At 48.8% G+C, this 21,280-nt stretch overlaps 1 protein-coding gene and 1 pseudogene across 1 annotated transcript; both read left to right on the top strand.

The window, feature by feature from the left end:
* Positions 1–1,264: 1,264 nt before the first annotated feature.
* On the top strand, positions 1,265–5,132 carry LOC123493799 (putative disease resistance protein RGA4; annotated as a pseudogene).
* An 11,653-nt stretch (positions 5,133–16,785) lies between these two features.
* Positions 16,786–18,288, top strand: LOC109769163 (ethylene-responsive transcription factor RAP2-2-like). The gene has a single exon (XM_020327912.4). The coding sequence runs from the start codon at positions 16,812–16,814 to the stop codon at positions 17,643–17,645; it is 834 nt and encodes a 277-aa protein (XP_020183501.1). The 5' UTR covers positions 16,786–16,811; the 3' UTR covers positions 17,646–18,288.
* Positions 18,289–21,280: the final 2,992 nt, after the last annotated feature.

Raw genomic sequence — 21,280 nt, 5'->3', positions numbered from 1 at the left:
CCACTATCTGCTACCTTCGGGGAAAACCCTAGATAGGTAGATCAGAAGACGGCGGCGCGCTTGTGTCGTTTCCCCTTGGGGGCATCATTCTTGGAGGTGTATACGGGCTCGAGGGACCAGTGGACGACGCCTTCGGTGGAGCGGTGCTTCATCATACACATTGATGGTATCGGATCTCGATGGCATGGAGCCCTGGAGACTAGGCGCCTGATGTGCGATGATGGACTCGCGCAGGAGGGTGAGCTGTCTGGCGTCGTGGTGGCGTCGACGGCAGCTAGACCGGGCAAGGTTGATACATCAGTACAGCTCTGAAGATGGATTGGCAGGTGGCGGCGGCCTCTGAGTATGCGTCGGACCGGTGGGTGCCCCATACCCGGTAGGTGTCCCGGTTGGGGCCTCAGGTCTTAAATGTTAGGTTTGGCTGCGAGATCTGTTTGGTATTAGGCCTAGACTATCAGCATCCTTTCATCAATTGGATAGGAGTAGCGACAGATGTTGCCTAGATGGTGGCTTCAGTCTTACTGATGTATCATTTTGTAAGGTCTTTTGTGCATAATTAATAAAGTGGTTGTATGCATCATCCAGATGCAGAGGTCGGGGGTCTTTCTCCTAAAAAACAAAAACTAAAGGGTCGGGCCTCACCTGACAGTGATTCCACCGGTGTTTGAACGCCGGTGAGCACACGTGCACGTCAAAGGTGTGCTTGGGCACAAAGCGCAGGTACAAAGACACGTAGAGCGACATGGTCGATAGGGGAAACTGTTGGGTGGCCCGAGGCAGGGCTGATGGCGAGCTTCAATGGCTAGTGTGGATGTTGTTCTAGGTGTTTGGCCTTGGTGATGTAGGTGAGGAGCTGTTGGTTACCGATGTTGGTGTCTTGCTGACTTTCATCCTGTTGCTATCTCGTGTTTGCTTTATCACTGCTTGGTTGTAAGCTGTTTCAGCTCTCTGTATCTTTATCGTTTCTTGTTTCTTTCATGTGTAACCGTTCAATTATAGTTCTGGCCAGTTGATGACTTTGTTAATTTAAAATCGGGCCAGATTCAAGGCTTCTTTCAGGATTGGCCTTAAGCCTTTTCTCTTAAAAAAAACAAGGGTGCCATTTCATGCTACGGAGGAGTTGGATGGAAAGAGTCGTCGCTCTGTATGATGTCCATGAGTGTGATATCTCAGCTTACCCGATCCTTCTTTTGTATATCAGTCAACATCATCGTTATTTTGAGAACAAGTAATACTCATTCTTGTGACTGCGTCAGTGCAGACATCTTGAAAAGCAACCTTCCTCTGGTTGTGCACCCTTCAGTTCCCAACGTTCTATTTGTGCAATGTGCGCTCTGCTTATGCATCCATTCTCTGTGGCAACTGGTAAGCTCGATGATGTCCTTTAATCAATACGGAGTACAGATTTCATCCTCTTTCTCAGCTTAGCCTTTCTAAATTCATATCTGATTTGCAGACGCAGTGGAAGTTCTGTGATGGGCTTAGAGGGGGAACTGTTGGGAAGGATTGCTTCCTGTGAATATATACTGCTCTTTTTCTACAACACTCTGATCAGTGGCTAATTAACATAGCTATATTCAGGTACTTTCGCTAGTTATGATAGCGTTGTTCAGTGGTAATTCTTGAATTCGCTGAACCGGCTTTCTTTCAAGGGAAAGCATGTACTATATCTTCTCTATTTTCCTTTTCTTTCTTTTCTTTTGCATACCTAGCAGTTGGTGTTCATCTCCTTTGGGCCTGGACCATCGAGATCTTAAAGTAGTAATGGGTTGTTAGAGATCTTAAAGTGGTGATGGTTTGATTACTGAGCGATTTCTTTCCCCGAGATGATTACCATTGATTCTTGTTATCAACCCTTTGTTTTGTACTGAAAAATAGGTTTTGCACATATAAAAGATTGACCATAAAAATAGGTTTTCCTTGTTATGAACCCTGGAAGATTGAACATAAAAAGAAGAGCTGTCACTAAGCAATCATCACCATTGTAACTAATTGCAAAGCTCTCATCACTAATCTGGCGCTTCGAAGAAGGGGGCAAGAGCCACCAGCTCCGCCTACTGGCTCTTCTTTGCGGCCAACACTCATTTCGGCTGTGCGTCTGCAATCTGGAAATCCAAGGCCCCTCCTTGGCTCAGGTTCTTCATGTGGCTTGTGCTTCATGGCCGCTGCTTGACCGGATCATTGAGAAGCTCAGATCATGGCGCGAGGCAGGATGCTTTGCCGTCACCACGGCCTTTTAGCCAGCTATCTTGCCTCATAGTGGAGCTTCCCTTGCCGGCTGCTGCTCACTTAGATGTGGCGTTCTGGCTTCAGGCTTTGGCAGGCTGCTCTGTGGCGTCGCATGTTTGTACTCCTGGTGGCCTTTGCCGCTATGTAAATGTTCTTTCCAATCTTAATAAAGACCGGCTTCGGCCCTTCGATAATTGGAAAGCTAAGTGAAGAGAGTTGATACTTCAATTGATCCTCCACTAAATTTTCAGACGAAGTATATGCCAAAGGAACTGTTTTTTTTTTTTTACTAAAGCCGGAGTAGCAAAACGACTAAAGTACCAGCTCTTGCTAAATCTACCAAACATGGATGTTGATCTTTTTCCTTGAACTTTTTCGATGCGCAGTGAATTAGCTCATCACCCACATGGACATGCATATGCATTGCTTATTAACATCCATGCTAGTGTACCCTCCACTATGTATGTGAAACAAATTGTCTGGTCCCATTGTTCTGTACTTCCTTCAGCATACATGTGTTAAATGTCAAAACCAATGCTGTACACTAAAGCCACTATTGTAGTTCTCTAGTTCCAGTACATTAACTAAATTTAAATAACAAACATGTGGCATCATCTCTGAATTTGTGTGACATGTATATGGATTAGTGCAAAAAATTCTAACTTTTACCATCTTAACACATGCTGTGCATCCACATTGCCACACTTCCAGAGGAGTCGTTTCATGTTTTTTGTGGATCAACCTCATCAAGTTTATCCAATGGCAGCCATACTCGATTTCCTTGTTCGTTCATGTGCCAAAAAATTGCAAGAAATCATTACAGAAGAGGTAGTTCTGATCCTAGGAGTAAAAGAAGACCTCAAAGCACTACAGCGAACAATAGTCCAGATACAATGCTTTCTCAGTAATGCTGAGCAAAGGAGGATCGAAGAGTCAGCAGTCAACAATTGGCTTGGTGAGTTGAGAGGTGCTATGTTTTATGCTGATGATATTATCGACTTGGCGAGATCTGAAGGAAGCAAGCTTCTAATGGAACGCCCTTCATCATCAAGAAAGTCAAATAATTGTGGTGGCATTTTGTTTTTCAATTGCATTCCTAATGTTCAGAAGCGTCTCAAGATTGCTGTTCAAATCCGAGACTTCAATGCGGAACTTGAGAAGATTTCAAGGCTGGGTGAAAGATTTCTAAAGCTACAGAATATGCAGCCTAAGGAAGAAGTTCCGAGTGTGAAGCATATCCGAACTAGCCACCTCGTGGAGCCTAATCTCGTGGGAAAGGAAACTTTACATGCTTGCAAAAGATTGGTTGAGCTAGTTCTTGCCCATAATGAAAATAAGGTGTACAAGGTTGGTATTGTTGGAACCGGAGGGGTCGGAAAGACAACTCTAGCTCAAAAAATATACAATGACCAAAAGATAAAAGGTGCTTTTAGCAATCAAGCATGGATCTGTATATCTCAGGAGTATTCTGGAGTTGCTCTTTTGAAAGAAGTTCTTCGGAATTTTGGGGTTCATCAAGAACAAGGTGAAACTGTGGGAGAGCTCAGCAGCAAGCTTGCGGCAACCATTCGAGGGCAAAGCTTCTTCCTTGTCCTTGATGATATTTGGCAACCTGAGGTGTGGACCAATCTACTGAGAATCCCATTGCATGCTTCATCCAGAGGTGTAATTATGGTAACAACTCGACATGATACTGTTGCTCATGCAATTGGGGTGCAAGATATGCATCGAGTTGATCTAATGTCAGCAGACGTAGGATGGGAACTCCTTTGGAAGAGTATGAGCAGTAATGAAGAAAAAGATGTGCAGAGCCTGCGCAGTATAGGCATGGATATTGTACGTAAATGTGGTGGGCTTCCTTTCGCAATCAAGGTTACTGCTACTGTTCTAGCAAGTAAAGAAAAAACAGAGAATAGCTGGAGAAAGGTTCTACAAGAAGCGCATGGTCTATGGGCAATCTTCCTACTGAGCTCAAAGGTGCTTTGTATTTGAGTTATGATGATCTACCACGGCATCTAAAGCAATGTTTCCTCTATTTATCCTTGTTTCCAGAAGACTGGTACATGTCTCGTGACGATCTTATCAGGCTCTGGGTTGCTGAAGGTTTCGTGGAGGAGCATGACGAACAACTTGTAGAAGATACAGCTGCAGAATATTACAACGAGTTGATTCATAGGAATCTCCTTCAACCAGACCCTTTATGGTTTGACAATTATAGGTGCAAAATGCATGATCTTTTAAGGCAGCTTGCACGTCATATTTCAGGACAAGAGAGTTTTTGTTTTGTGGCGACCCACAATCAATGGATGCTACAACTTTTTCCAAACTATGGCGTGTTTCAGTTGTCACTGAAAAGGATTCTGTAATGCTCCCTGATGCAGACAAAGGGAAGATCAGAGCGAAGACACTGCTAATTCATTGTAAGCACCCGAGGGTTGAAAATACAATTTTCAGAAGAATTCCCCGCATTCGTGTTTTGGATCTGACTGCTTCATTTATACAAAGTATCCCAGATTCCATTGGAAGTTTGATCCATCTACGGTTACTTGATCTTGATGGGACTGACATACCTGGTCTTCCGGAGTCTATCGGCTCTCTGATAAACCTTCAGATACTGAACTTACAAAGGTGCAGATTTCTGGGAACTCTTCCTTGGGCTGTCACTAAATTGTGCAATCTTAGGCGCCTTGGTCTTGATCATACACCAATAAATCAGATGCCAAAGGGGATAGGTAGATTGGAATTCCTCAATGATTTGGAAGGGTTTCCTGTTGGTGGTGCAAGTGATCATACAAATACACAAGAGCCTGATAAGGCGGCTTTCTATGATTAAATTGGAAAGGGCGGTTCCTTGCAATACAGAATCCTTGCAATACAGGAAACTGTGCGATGACCTAAAATGGGACAATGGTTTCAGACTCTCTGCAAACGGAGACACTTCGAATCTACTCCAAAGGATATCTTCAGGCGAAGCAAACCTGGGGTGCTGAGAAGCAGACCGTGGGATGAGAAGAGCCCATGGTTCCCTTATTATTATCATTCAGTATTACTTTTCATTACACTGCGTATCCTACTTAATTCATGGTATACCGGATCAGGATTGTTATCAGCCAAGTTCTTGCAATTTTCAGATAAGGATGGGCACAAGAAACTGATGAGGATTATTACAGCAGAATCTCCAGGCCTATTGAATTATTTTGGTCTAGAGGCCCTTAAAAGCTTTTGTGGCACAGAAATTGCAGGATCACTGCAGTTAAGCCAAGGATCACGCATGGTCGATAGAAGAGGCATCTGGGTGCAAGAGGCAGGGTTGGCGGCGAGCTTGATCGGCGGCCACAGAGAGTGGCGCTGGGTGGGAGGGAGCCAACTGTGAGAGGGGAAAGCACGACGAGCTCACGTCAACCACGATCCACGATCCACGACCACGTAGTCGGTGGAGGCTAAGGAGCACGACATCTGCATTCTCGTCGGCAGCGACGAACGACAGGAAGCGGCATGTAGTGGCATAGGCTCGGAGACGCATAACTCGGTGGGTACAGCGGCATTGGGTCTGTAAACGGCTAAGAGCATCCGCAGCCGGATGCCTCAAACTCGTCTCATACATTCGGACGGGTCGTCCGATCATTGTCTGGTCATGATTTTTTGACCCAAACAACCCCTCAAGCGGTCCTCAAACGCTCGGACTGACCGGCACCTTTTAAATCCAGCCTAAATATGGGGTGGATATGGGGGCGTCCGGACGCGCCCGGACACGCCCGCTACGTCGGACTGACGAAGAGGTCCCAACCAAAAACAAACTGAAACCCGGCGGTCCGAAGCTTGTCTCCTCCGTCGAACCGGTGGCACAGCTCCGGCGGGCCTCGTCGTGCATGGATGAGGTCAAGCGGGAGGAGGATGAGCCGGAGGCCTCCTACCCGCCCACCCAGCTGGCGCCCGGCACCTTCTCCTCCAGTGAAAACTAGCTAGAGTAGTGCGTAGTATTTAGTACATTGGATTTCTTTGCATGCTTTGTATGGATTTAGGGGATGAAATATGTGAGAGGTGGATACAAAGTTGCTAATTTAAGGCATGACCGATCACTGTCCGCGGACGTGCCCGGTCGTATCCGTGGACATTTGAGAGATCGGATTTGCCAAATCCGGCTGTAGATGCTTTAAGATTGACGACGAAGCTGCATGGAGCTAGGATGAAATCACGACAGTGAATCGTTCGAGCGACACCTGGCCAGAGACGAAGAAGATGAAGACCAAAACCAAGGAAGATGTGTGTGACATGGTGAGATCAAAGCTCAATGCCGGTCCACATCAGCATAAAACCATTCATTTGGACAAACTTACCTGATTTGTAATACGAGGTGCTAAATGTCGAAAAGAGGTTGACATACCTTAGAAAGAGAACAGAGGCTAGGGTTCCCCTCCCGCCGCCGCCGGCCTCCTCGCCTGCCTCCGTCGTCGTCGGCCGCCGGGCGAGCACCTCCAGGCTCTCCCCGCTCCCCCACCCCCCACGGCGCGCCGGGGGGGGGGGGGCGCTTCTGCTGCGCCTCAGTCCCTCCTTCCTCCCCTCCCCCCCGCCGTCGCCGGTGAGCTCCGTCGGGCAAAGCCCGGTGGACGCGGCGGCGGCGGGGCCCCTCTCCCCCTGCTCGTGGGACGCCGGCGCGGGGCGGCCTCCTCGAGCTACGGTGCTGGACTTCGCGGGGTTCAGCAGCTCGGCGGCGGGCTCGCGGGGCAGCCGGCTGGTGGCAGCGCACCGGTGCCCTGGGTCTCGTGCGTGGCGGGGCGGCTGCGGCGCTCCCATCTCGGGAGGTGGCGCGCGGTCGGCCCCTGCTGGATCCAGCTAGATCTGGTGGTGGGGGTCGGCCGGCGGCGCGTGGTGGCGGTGGTGCGTGCCCGGCGACTCCGGCGCCATGAGCTCGCCAGGCGACGCGGGTAGGGCAGCGGCCGGGCGTGGCCGTTGCTCCGGCCGTGGGCGGCGACGTGTGGAGGTCCGGCGGTGATGGATTCCCGGTGTCGTGGCGGTTCCAGGGTGGCTTGGCGGATCTGCTTGCGGCGGCGGCTAGCTTCTCCGGCGTCGGCTTGTCTGCGATCGGACCGTTTCGGCCTTCACTCCATCTCCTCGGCGCTCGGTCGCTTCTCCCTTCAAAGGGCTGGCCCTTTCCCAGCTACGGTTCATCGCTCGTCTCGCGCCCGGTGCAGCTGGACTGAGCTCGTCTCGCGCACAGTGCCGCCGGACCGAGCTCGTCTCGCGCACGGTGCAGCAGGACTGACCTCGTCCCCGCCCCACGGTGCTGCAGGACCGATCTCGTCTCACGCTCCGGGCTGCAGGATGGGTCGATGGATGCCAGTGTTGGCCGACCTGTTGGGTCTCGATGCTGGGGGTGGGCCAGGGGTGCAAAGGCGGATCCTTTTTTGCTCGTCTCTTTGGTTGGGGTAGCGGCGGGTCTCGGGTGCGGTGGTGTCAAGGTCTTGGATGCCTGGGTGGCGGCCCTGGTGGCGGTGCACGGTGCTCTTGGGCAAAGCCCGTGTCTTGGCGCTGCCCGGTGACCATGGCCGTGTGGGCGGCGTGGTTGCCGGGGTGTAGCGTTCGGCGGCGGTGAGTGTTTGCCGGGGTGAAAACTTGCTCTTTCTTCGGACAGACCGGCGATGGCGAAACTCGTTCCCTTCTTGAAGGCGTCGTCGCGGCTCTCACCGCCCGTCGTGCGGCTCCAGGGGAAACTCTGATCCTCGGATCAGGCGGTGGCGGCGCTCCGGTGTCGTATCCTTCCTGAAGGCACCGCCTTGGAGTCCACGGTTCGTTATATGCGGCTTCATCTTTTCGTGGTAGTGTGCTAGGGGTGGTGTTGCTGCGCTCAGCGCTTTTGTATCCTGTCTTGGGTGTGTGTGGTGTTGGCGTGCGTTTGTATTGGATGATGTGGATCTTTGCTTTATATATAAAGCGCGGTGAAAGCCTTTTTCGGTAATGTCGAAAAATGATTAGGGATTAAACGTATACTTTGCGTAAATAGGGACTAAAACTAGATTCCCTCAATATAAGGGGCTTCAATTTTTATAAAAATCAAACATATATACGTTTGAACAAGATTGTAAAATAAAATATCAAATATCATCAGAAAAAATCAGATAGTACAATTCATCAGCAAGACGAATGCCTCGTGAAGTATCTCTGAGTTCACGGCACTAAAACTGGGGTTTGTACCACCAACTCTTTCCAGGAGCTTCACGCGTCTCCTCTTTAAAAAAGTTTAGGGTTCCTTTGCATCTTGCCAGCGGTTCGCCTCGTCTTCGGTGGGTTTAGGGTCATGAGGATGCGGTGGATCTCGGTCCTTGTCAATGGGAGGGCTCCGTTTTTAGTTCTTTTTTCGAGTTTTGTTAGGGAAAGGCGAGACGGCGGCGGTTCCTGAAGATGGAATAAAATTCTTCCCACCTAGCCCCTGTGGGCATGTGGATGTGTGTCTTTGGCGGTTCTGTCTTTGATGAATTTGCTCGGATTTGGTTATGGTTTGTCTACGTTCGTGTGCCTTCACGTTAACCGGTTTATGCTACTCTTTATCGACGGCGGTTGCTATTCTGGTGCGCTGGTCCTATAGAGGCTTAGCACGACGACTTCACGATTGTTTACTACAACAAGTTTTGCACGGCTCCTACGAGGGAGAGGCGATGACGACGGCACGTTTTTGACTCGCTTCAATGCTTGAGTCATTGCTATATGGTCTATGAATTTAAATGTAATTTTTATTATTTTCCGTGTTCGTTGTGCTGTAATGATTAAAAATGAATGGATCCAATGTTTTCAGAAGAAAAAAGAGTTCACGCACTGAACGCACAAACAATGGGCGCCCACAAGATTTGCAACCAGCGCAAACGGGAACAGGCGAACAACCATAGTTTAAGCAGCACAAGGCCCAACCACCTCACCTCGCTATCTACAAAGTTCGGCACGGCATGCATGAGCTAGCAAGACTCCGGGTGAAAAATCACAAAACTGGCCCTTTGGCCAAAGTTCAGCACAAAATGGCCCTCTTTTAAAAATATTTCATAAAATGGCCCTACACGCATGACGCCCGCACCCGGGGCACCATGCTAGATATCATAACGCCTCGGTCAAGGGTGCCATACTGGTCAGCGCTGACTTGCCACGTTGGCAGGGCATGCCACCATGGCGCCCCAGGCCAAGGCGCCGTGCTGATGGTCATGACGCCCCTGCTCAGAGCGACATGCCCCTTGCGTGGACAAAACAGAGTCTCCCATGTTTTCCCCTCCACAAACCCTCACTTTTCCCCTTCTCCACCCCGGCCGCCCCACTCAAGCCCCTACCTAATGCCCACAAAATTTCGTGGATCGGAGCTCCAAATCGGTGATTTATCCTTCCCTTCGACCCCTCAAGGTATTCTCCATAATTCCTCCTCTTTTTGTTGGTTGAAATCTCCACATTGTGGGGATTTGGGGAAACCCTAGGTCATCCAATTTTGCTATTTTTGTTGATGCATTTTGGTGTTTATGATTCTAGATGGCGAGGATCGTCAATGTGCATCATGTGGACTTTGTCTCCTTTGAGAAGGGAGACGCGGAGTATGGTGACCCGAAGAAGAAGCCGGTAGTGATGGTGTTTCCCACAAGTCCTAGCCTTGAGGAGGTTTTGGTTGAGCTTCGAAGAAGGTTGAATTGGATGGAAGAAAGTGATGGAGTAGACTTAATCGAAAGGTATAATGTTGGGTATGGGCAACATATTCGTTGGAAGATAATGCCTCTTGACTCCGAGTTTCATTGGGAAGCATATAAAGAGAGTGTGTTGGCCTTACAAGATAAATCATTTGAGTTATTTGCCACAAAGGTTGTTCGTGCTCGGCTGCACGTTGATTTGAATCGGTGTGCATCTTCATATGATGTTAGAAGCCCGGTTGGAGATTCAACACATGTCACTCCGGATGTGCATGACACAACAATGAGCCAACCTCCAATGACCCAATGTTTGAGCCCCGGCGGGAATGACCAAGTTGATAATGAAGACTTGCACATGGATGGTGGTGAGTTTGAGGGTGATGAATCGAAGGCTTATCTTCATGACCATTATGTTGGTGATGTTGAGGCAAATTGCATGGAAGAGGACATGGACCATGAGATTCCATACAATAGGTCCTATGCGTGGGACTCGAAGGATGAAGGCCCGGATGAAGAAATAGATGAGGATGGTTTGACGGCTAAAGAAGCCAATGCTTTCAAGAAGGTAATAGGCCGTAGTCACAAGACATCATTGTTTCGTGATCTAAGCCTAGCCGATAAGGCGATTGTTGATGGTGGCACAAGTAAAATTCTTGCACCAAGGTTAACTTCAAAGCGAGATACCAAAGCAAGTGTGTATGGTGTTAGTGAAGGAACAATCTTTGAAAGCTTGACAGAACTTCAAATATGGGCCAAGGACTACGCGGTTAAGTTTCATCGACCATTCATTGTGGAGAAGTCAAACTCGAAAGTGCGTTATGTGGTCAAATGTGAGGAACACAAGAATCATTGCCCTTGGGTTATCCGTGCAAGATGTGTCAAAGGCGGGCCACAATGGAAGATTACAAGTTCCGTGTTTCACCATCGATGTAGTGGCAAGGATATTGATGATGCTAATGTAAAGGATGATCACCGTCAATTGACCTCCAAATTCATTGCATATCGATTTTCAGCCTCCATAAAGATACTCCCGACATATCCCATTCGGGCTTTGATGGAGATGGTGAAGGAGGTTTTTGGGTACGAGGTGAAGTATGGGAAGGCATGGAAGGCGAAGCAAGCTGCCTTTGAGATATTGTATGGTGGTTGGGAAGAATCATACAACCGCCTCGCGATGGTGTTGAAAGCGATGGCGGCAGAAAATCCTGGCATGTACTATATGGTGGAGCCAGATGGCATGAGAACAAGGATATACAACGATGCAAATGTTCGTATATTTGGACGTGCATTCTGGACTTTTGAGCCATGCATTAGGGCCTTCAAGCATTGTAGGCCGGTTATGTCCGTGGATGGCACATTTCTGACCGGCCAGTTCAAGGGCACATTGTTGATCGCCGTGGCTAATGATGGTGGTGACAAATTGGTTCAATTGGTGTTTGCTTTGGTGTCGGCGGAGAACAATGAGAACTGGGAGTGGTTTCTTAGTCTAGTGAGGACTAAGGTAATTGGACTTGAAAGAGAGGTTTGCATCATCTCGGACCGCCACCCAGGGATACTCAATGCAGTGGAGATTGACATTCCAGGACATCCTCGCGTGCACCATAGGTGAGGCATTTTGTTTCCAACTTTTACCGAGCATGTGGAGACAAGGAATTGTCTGACCTTCTTCATGATTGTTGTCTCACATTCACCACTAGACATTTTGAGAAATTGTGGGAGAAAGTGTATGCCAAAGCAAACAATGGTGGCAAAGATTTCCTAAATAGGAATCTTGCCGATAAAGGAAAGTGGGCACGGGCTTTTGACAACGATGGAGTGAGGTACGGTGACATGACAAACAACATGGCTGAATGTTTCAACATGGTGCTAAAGGGTGTCCGTGCATTGCCGGTGACAGCAATAGTAGAGTATACATTCCAGAAGTTGAATGTCTATTTTCAAAAGTATAGTGAAGAAACATCCAACTTGATGTCCGGGAAAAACAAGGCCAAAAAGATGTACAAGTATCCACCAAAGGTCGACGATTGGATGGAATACCAAGCAAGGAAGGCGGATTCACACAAAATCCATGTCCTTTGATAACATAGAATTGATTTACCAAGTTGATGAGCACGGTGGAATGTCGCATGACGGCGTGCCATATGGAGGTGGCTCCTTCAAGGTTTATCTTAAGATGGGCGTGTGTTCATGCGAGAGGCCTACATTGTATCATCTCCCGTCCTCTCACTTGATGGCTGCATCTCGCACTAGAAATGTGAGTGTCAACATGACCAACAATGTAAGATTGGAGGAGTATTCGATCAATGCGGTCAAAAATACATGGGCTGCGAGGTTTCATCCCTATCTAGACCAATCTAAATGGCCGGAATACCATGGACCCCCACTATACCCTGATTTGGAAATGAAGGTGGTGACACGTGGAAGATGGAAGACAAAGCGTTTCTTGGGTGACATGGATGATTGGGGTAGTGGATTCCGTAAGGAATGGGGGAGCCAACATTTCGCAGAGCCTCGTGATATCAGCCGTTGCGGTGAATGTAACAACGAGGGGCACAATAGTAGAGGTTGTAGCTCAAGGGGCAAAAGAAAGAGATCAAAACGAGATGGTGATGGTGGTGATGGTGGTGTGAGCCACGGTGATGGTGTAGCTCAAGGACGTGGCCGTGGTGACGGTGAAGCTCGAGGACGTGGCCGTGGTGACGGTGGAGCTCCAGGACGTGGCCGTGGTGACGGTGGAGCTCCAGGACGTGGCCGTGGTGACGGTGGAGCTCAAGGACGTGGCTTTGCTTACTGGCTTGGGGCGTGAATCTTATGTATGTGTTGGTCATGTTAGGTGTGTGGAATGTGTGAACTTATGTATGACGTGATCCTTTTGTATGTCCCGCATTTATGTGTGACATGAACCGTTTGTATGTCCATGAAACTTTCTATGTCCCGCATTTATGTGTGAACTTATGTATGATCTGATGTCTTATTTGTGTTGAATAATATGGATCAAACTAAGTTCTTAATCTGCGGGAAACTAAGTTCAAAAAATGTGCAGTACCATGGCGCCCTGGGAAAGGGCGTCATGTAAGTATGCATAGCGCCCTACCTTGGGGCGCCATGCATGGCGCGGTGACTTAATTAGCATGACGCCCTGAACATCAGAGAGCAAAAATTTGGGTCCTTAGCCGTTTCTGCAGTCCCAGGGCGTCATGTGAGTATGCACAGCGCCCTACCGTGGGGCGCCATACATGGCGCACCGACTTAACTAGCATGACGCCCTGAACATCAGAAGAGCAAAAATTTGGGTCCTTAGCCGTTTCTGCAGCCAACAGGCATGGCGCCCTGCCCCAGGGCGTCATGCTGTCAACAGGCATGGCGCCCTGCCCCGGGGCGCCATGCTGTCAACTAGATATTTGCTGTTGCTGCTGCTGGCTATTTGCTGAGTACTGCTGCTGCTGTTGCTGGAGTTTTGCTGATGCTTCAAGAACATTAAGTGGAAGAGAACCATCACAAATGCATCAAGTTTCATACATAGTTTACCACAAATGCATCAAGTCTCATACATAGTTCAAGACAAAGTTTCATACATAGTTCACCACAAATGCATCAAGTATCATACATAGTTCACCACAAATGCATCAAGTTTCCTACATAGTTCAAGACAAATGCATCATTTCCTTCCTTTCCCCCTCTTAGCCAGTGCAGCATCCTTCCCCTTCACTAAGCGCCTTCTCCTCTGCAGTGGCACCTCCACCTCCTCCTCCTCTGAAGCGGCCTCGATCACCGGGGCCTTACGTGCCTTCCTTTCGTATTTGTGCGGAGTATACTTTCCACGCCTTTGACTAGGCTGGGGTGCATCGGGCATCTGCAAGGTGTTGATCTCATCATGCGTCTGTTCATCGCCCTCCTCCCCCTCGCCATCAACCGAGTCATCGAGTGGGTGTTCTGTGGCACTTGATGATGATCTCGACCTCGACGTAGAAGGCATGGCGACATCGATGGAGCGGCAGACTAGTAGAGCACCCAGGCCACGTGCCCAAGACTTGCTCCGCTGTGAAATCAACATGTCAAAGTAAGGAGATAAACATTAACAAGTGTGTATGGAAATCAATTTACGAAGCGTCATACCTCAACAAAAGCTTTTAGCTTGTTGTACGCCTCATCACCTGGAGGGTACTTGAGTGCCTCGCTAGCGTCGTTCACATGCTTCGAGAGCTCAGATTGCTGTTCAAAACGACAAAATAAATCATGTTCGGTTCAATGTTTCTTATGGTTCCGACTAGAGATAACGGTAACTTACCACAAAGCAGACAACGGGCGCCGATTCATACCGTCTACCATCTCTTATAAGTTTGTTGTACTGCATGTTGGCCATCCGGTCGAACCCCGGATTGGGTTCATGCAATATGTCATTTGGATCAAATGCCGGCGTTTTTATTTGAGTACGAGTAACGGAACGAAACCACACGAGATAGTGGTTGAATGCTTCCGTATCGAAAGCCAGCGGGGGAGGCTTAGAAGTAGGTTCACGCAATGAGAGCTCAATATTATTGATCTTGTGCTTGAACTCCTAGATAGAAGAGTCATGCTCACGATTCCACTTCTTTATACTCTTCTGCTTCATCTTGTCCAAGCTGCTTATTCAAATTCATCATGTTCGTTACTAGCATGAAACAATGAAAAGAATACCTTCAAGTAGTATTAGGCATTTACCTATGCAGATGTATCAAAGTGTCCTTGTACTTTGGCGGGGTCTCCTGATATAAGCCAAACTGTGTCATAACCCGCTGTGGCTGATGAAACTCAACGGCATAGTAACAAATCAATGGGCAACGCATCCGCCATAGGTTTGCTTCTTCATAACACTTTCGGTTCAATCTGAAAGTGAGACTTCTGCCAATATTGCCTGCCGTTCCGTATGGCTCCCAGGTCACCTGTAGCGTCAAATAATAAAATAGATGCTTACTATGATTTTTGGAAAACCGAAGGGGCAACACAGTCAACAAACTAACCTACTCCGGGGTCATGATGTCGAGCTCGTTGCAATAGTGCAAATACATGGTCTTTGAATTGCCAACAAAACCTTCAACCTTGTCCCACTTATACGCCCATGTAGGCATACGGTCCAGGTCATCATGATCATCCCATGGCTCATAACCAAGACCCGCAGGCGTTGGCCGCCCAACTGGCAAGCATTCCCAACTCCAGACCGACAAGAGAAGCATGGGACCACCGATATTGGCTTCCTTTGCCTTGGCGGTGTTCTTTGGATCCACGCCCCTACGGCAAGCCTCGTCCAACTACACACAAATAGTAGATATGTCAGTACAAACCATATAAAATATCTACATTGTTAAGATACTATGCAAAACTAGTTACCTGCCGATACAAATAAGCTAGTGCCGCCGTACCCCAACTCAGTCCATGTTCCCACCCAGCAAACAACTTTAACCACATAAAGGAAGCATTCACGCCCGTGCCATCCGAGAAAAGAGTCCGGCTGACTACATACCACAAGTATGCCCTGCAATACTGTTGCACCGTTTCATCATCAACATCATCCGGGTACTTACTAAAGTTCTCAGCAATCCAATGATAACTTGCACCGGCGGACTTCCCTTGCACCCCCGGCTCCTTCCCAATGAGTCCCACCATAGTCTCACGCCATCCCTTTGAATCTGTGCTAAAACAAATAGGCTTTCCTTTGATAGGAAGTCCAGTGATCATTGTAACATCCTGCGAAGTCACCGTCATCTCTCCAGCAAAGAAGTGGAAAGTATGTGTCTCAGGGCGCCATCGGTCAACTAGTGTCGTGATCGCACAAGGATTCATCTTCGGCATCGAACGAGACACGAGTGAGACAAATGGGAGAAGCCCAGTCTTCCGGATATACTCCGTGTATCGCTCGTCATATTCCATCTTCTCATGAACTGCACCAGACCTCAAGTGAAGCTGATCAAAAACCCTTCTTTCATCTGCCATGAACCGTGCACGATGAAGTAGATCGTACGATGGATGGATCAGAGAAGCCATCCTACAAATTACAATGTACATCGTAAGCCTCCTTTTCATTTGTAAATATCCAGAATAATGGAAATATAAACATACATACAGGTGCAAATATCCATATCCATACAACAAATGGATACATACAACTATAAATCTGTACCTAAGCCAAATCATCATACAAGTGAATGTGCACACACACATTTGCACACAACCTTCTATTCTCTATGTCAAATTTGCTACCAAATACATAAAAACTAAAAAAACTACTATAAGTACCAAATACTAATCATACCATACATATCCCTACCCATACATTTCTAATACAAATGCAAATATCAACAAATTTTGAAAAAGGGGATGAACTAGGGTTTCTACACATGGGGTGAATGCAACAAAATTAACCAATAAAAAGAGGAGAAAGTTGGGGGATTACCTAGAGGATTAGGAGGGGAAGAAGATCCACCGGTTTTCCCCTTCGATCTGTCCTTCTTGGCCGCGGATTTGGAGGAGGGAAGGGAGGGGCGGCGGGCTGGGCGATGAGAGGAAGAACAGAACAGAGACGAGCCCCTGTCTCTCTCTGTAGTCAATCATGGCGGCAGGGGTAATTTCATCGAAGGGGCATGGCGCCCCTGTCCAGGGCGTCATGGTCACGGCCATAGCGCCTCCGCCCCTGGGGCGTCATGCAACCACAGATGGGCCCAGGCGTACAGACGTGGCTGGTCAGCGCCGCGACATGGCGCCCTTGACTGGGGCGTTATGATGTCTAGCATGGCGCCCCAGGTGCGGGCGCCATGAGAAAAGGGCCATTTTGTGAAATATTTTTAAAAAGGGTTCATTTTGTGCTGAACTTTGGCCAAAGGGCCAGTTTTTTGATTTTTCACAAACTCTGGTGAGAAAGTGCAACCAGCGGCGGGCAGGATCAGCCAAGAAATGTGTGGGGGTGCCATCCTCGCGAACCTCACCCCCGACCGGGTGCGCCGGCGGCTGATGGCAGCCCAGCTCTGGCCGGACGCGTACTTCCCGGCGGAGAGGGCAGCCTCCGGCAGGAGGAGGAGGAGGGCCGCTGCCACGACCGACGACGAATTCGAGGCAGAGTTCCAAGTTTTTGCGGAGGAGGAGGACGACGACTATGCGGCTCCTCCGGCGGCGGCGTGTGCAGCCGTTGCTTTGAGCTCCAGGCGGCGCCGCGTAGCCGGTGCCAAGAGCACCAAGTACAGACGCGTACGCCGCCGGCTGTCGGGCAGATGGGCGGCAGAGGACACCCAGCAGCGGCAGCGCGTGTGGCTCGGTACGTGCGGCGGCGACGCCGAGGAGGCCGCCCCATTGTACGACAGCGAAACCCGTCGGGTGCGCGGGAAGAGCGCTAGGCTCGACTCCCCGAACGAAGGCTGTTCTCGCCGGCGAAGCCTGCCGGGGATCATCGACCTCAACCAGCCGCCCGCCGTTTCCGATGACCACATGGTCAGTGCCGATGCAGACGCGTGCAAGACGAAGATCATGCAGCTGATCGCGGAGGGTCCTCGCGGGGAGCGGGTGGCGAGCCTCGTGTCCGAGCTGATGGACGGAGCGCACCAAGGGAGCGAAACCAGAGCGTCCGTGGTGGTGATGCGGTGTGCGGCGTTGATCTCCAGATGCAGCCGCGAGATGGAAGAGGTTGCTGCGCTGAGGAGGGACCTCGAGAACCGCGCGAGGCGGCTGGATGAGCGGAAAGATCAACTCGTTAGGATAGCTTCTCTTCTGGGTTCTGAACTTCTGATTGACTGATATCATCGGGTATGTTTGAGCCTGTTTGTTCGTGGAAGTGGACGGTGGAACTCTGCTGACCGTATGAACACATACGGACCTATGAACAGTGATATTAAAAAAAAGGTGTGGCGCGAACCAACCTGTGGTTGGATGGTTATAGGGACTGTGGTATTCCCAGCCCACCAGGATTCAAATCCTGGTGCTCGCATTTATTTCTGAATTTATTTCAGGATTTCCGGCGATGCGCATTCGAGACGTTCCCGTCGACAACGAGGTGCCTACGGTGATTTCGTAAATTTCAAGATGATACGCCGGCTCAGTCTTTCGGAGGTGCTCATAGGGGTAGGGTGTGCGTGTGTGCGTTCATATGGGTGAGCGTATGCGCGTGTATATGAGCGCTTGCGTCTGTACTATGTTAAAAAAAGGTGTGGCTAGGTCACTAAGTCTGAGACTTAACGAATTCTCAATCAAATCATGGAACATATAAAAAGGAAAAACAAAAGAAAGAAAATTTACACGGATCTCCACATAAGATCTAACAAATATAGCATCTAAGCCTGAGCGGTGGTGGCGGCGGGCCCGCTACCGAAGGGTGGCGGGGTTTCTTCTTCTAGGGGACACCTCCTTCGTGTGGGGTGATGGAGGTCAAGGGCGAGGGATCTGGGGCGGCGGCCCTGCGGCGGGTTGGTGGAAGACGGCGATGGGAGCCTGCTGGTATGCGGTGCGTCCCGCGATCCTCTCGAAGACTTCACGCCATGTCACCACTGAACCTCCACAGTTTCGGCGCGGCTGTGTCGACTCTGCCGGGCCTAATAGGGCCATCACAAGGTCCGGTCTGCTCTTGCTACCCAAGGACACCGCCTCCTGCCTACTGATCCGCCATGAAGCGCCTCTGATGCGGATGCATCGCCTACACCATAGAAGGCTGCGTGCTCGGGTGTTTGGTGATTGTCAACAGCAGATTGTCACCACCTTGGAAACATCGGCATCTACACCTCCAAGGCCCCGATTCCGAGGTGTGGACATGGGGATTCAAGGCGGTCGTGGTTGAAGATCATTAGACTCTGAAGGTGTTATCTTGCATGCTTATGTTGAGTTGAGATCATCTACTATCGGTGGATGTCCAGGGAGTACTCGCAATGGATAGGGAGAGATGATGATCTGTTGCGCATTGTGTTGGTGACTTGCAACTGCGGCCTCGGCAAGCGGGGGTGGCAGCATGGGAGGACTACAATTTTGGTGGTGCTCCTCGAGTACCGAGTCTCGATTCCCAGGGTGAAAGCCCAAGGTCTGGCCTTTATTGGTTGTACCTCGCAATGGTCTTGTTGAAGGCATTGTTTTTGGGTGAACTCAAACTTTCTGCAGGGTGAAAATCCAAGATCTTCGATCGAGCAACAACAACGCTTATGCATTGTTTCCTTTTTGGAGGTGTTTCTTTTGGAGAACCTCTCTTGTATTCCGGGTGTTGTCTTCGGTGGTGGTTAGAGTGTTGCTGATGCTAGTGATTCATCACCGTGACATGGTCTTTTTTCTTGTGTTCCTTTTATTTTGTTTTTTGGATGTGTGTATCCTTGATGCCTTTGGACATCTTGTTGATACAGAGGCTGGGTGTAATTGGTATCTTCGTGATATTAGTATATTCTCTTTGTCAAAAAAAAAGTCTCAGTCCAATGAGATTTAGCAATCCCGCGAAAAAAATGGTAGTGAAATTTTAAGAAAATCCTGAACATTTTAGCCAAACATCGCTGAATGAGAAACTTTGTAACTACTCAATCATTCTATCATGTTTGCCAAAAAATAGTTTATTTTTATTTTCTACCTTTTCTTTTTGAATTTCCGATGGCTGCATCTGTACTTGCGAGTATAAGAGGACTTCCGTTGAATGTGCTACTTAGGGCATCTCCAACACTGACCCACAAATTCCTTCCTTGCATTCGTCCCCCGACATGGTGCGGGAATTGGCAATCCAACGCTACACGCATACATTTCAACTACTATTTGAATTAAATAGATGCAAACACGTCGGATTTTATATAAACCCAACGAAATTCATTATATTTCGAACATTTTCTAACTAAAAACTATACTGGACTAAGTAAAATTAGTCTATGGCCGGCGCCGGCGGATATCCATTCCCATGACACAGATACCCTTGACTAGTCTACGGCCGGCCGCGGTGGATCTCCATTGTCTTTCCCATGTCTGGCAGCCAGCTTATCGGACTGCCGTGAGCCCACAGAGGTATATGCTTCGGCGCAAAGGGCGGCTCGCTTCCCCATGTTCGGCAGCACCGCTCATCGGAGTGGCACCGTGATACGTCTCTATCGTATCTATAATTTTTTATTGTTCCATGCCAATATTATACAACTTTCATTTACTTTTGGCAACTTTTTATATTATTTTTAGGACTAACATATTGATCCAGTGCCAGTGCCCGTTCCTGTTTGTTGCATGTTTTTTGTTGCGCAGAAAATCCATATCAAATGGAGTCCAAACGGGATAAAAACTGATGGAGATTTTTTTGGAATAAATGTGAATTTTGGGAAGTGGAATCAACGCGAGACGATGCCCGAGGGGGCCACGAGGCAGGGGCGCCCCTGACCCTCGTGGACACCCCGTAAGGCAGTTGGTGCCCTTCTTTCGCCGCAAGAAAGCTAATATCCAAATAAAAATCGTGTTCAAATTTCAATCCAATCGGAGTTACGGATCTCCGGTTATAAAAGAAACGGTGAAAGCGGAGAATCCAGAGCGTAGAAACCGAGAGATACAGAGAGACAGATCCAATCTCGGAGGGGCTCTCGCCCCTCCACCGCCATGGAGGCCATGGACCAGAGGGGAAACCCTTCTCCCATCTAGGGAGAAGGTCAAGGAAGAAGAAGAAGAAGAAGGGGGGCCCTCTCCCCCTCTCTCCCGGTGGCGCCGGAATGCCGCCGGGGCCATCATCGTGTGACGGCGATCTACACCAACACCTCCGTCATCTTCACCAACATTTTCATCACCTTCCCCCATCTATCTACAGAGGTCCACTCTCCCACAACCCGATGTACCCTCTACTTGAACATCGTGCTTTATGCTTCATATTATTATCCAATGATGTGTTTCCATCCTATGATGTCTGAGTAGATTTTCGTTGTCCTATCGATAATTGGTGAATTGCTATGATTGGTTTAATTTGCTTGTGGTTATGTTGCTGTCCTTTGGTGCCCATCATATGAGCACGCGCGTGGATCACACCATAGGGTTAGTTGTATGTTGATAGGACTATGTATTGGAGGGCAAGAGTGACAGAAGCTTCAACCTAGCATAGAAATTGATGCATACGGGATTGAAGGGGGACCAATATATCTTAATGCTATGGTTGGGTTTTACCTTAATGAACGTTAGTAGTTGCGGATGCTTGCTAATAGTTCCAATCATAAGTGCATAGAATTCCAAGTCAGGGATGACATGCTAGTGGTGGCCTCTCCCACATCAAACTTGCTATCGGTCTAGTAAAGTAGTCAATTGCTTAGGGACAATTTTGCAACTCCTACCACCACTTTTCCACACTCGCTATACTAACTTTATTGCTTCTTTATCTAAACAGCCCCTACTTTTTATTTATGCGCTCTTTATTATCTTGCAAACCTATCCAAAAACACCTAAATAGTACT

This window comes from Aegilops tauschii, chromosome 4 (genome assembly GCF_002575655.3).
Source record: "Aegilops tauschii subsp. strangulata cultivar AL8/78 chromosome 4, Aet v6.0, whole genome shotgun sequence".
NCBI lineage: Eukaryota > Viridiplantae > Streptophyta > Magnoliopsida > Poales > Poaceae > Aegilops > Aegilops tauschii.
This window is presented reverse-complemented; position numbering and strand designations above follow the sequence as displayed.

Excerpts from the sequence above, each read along its gene's own strand:
- LOC109769163 (XM_020327912.4), top strand. The coding sequence starts at position 16,812 with ATGTGTGGGGGTGCCATCCTCGCGAACCTCACCCCCGACCGGGTGCGC.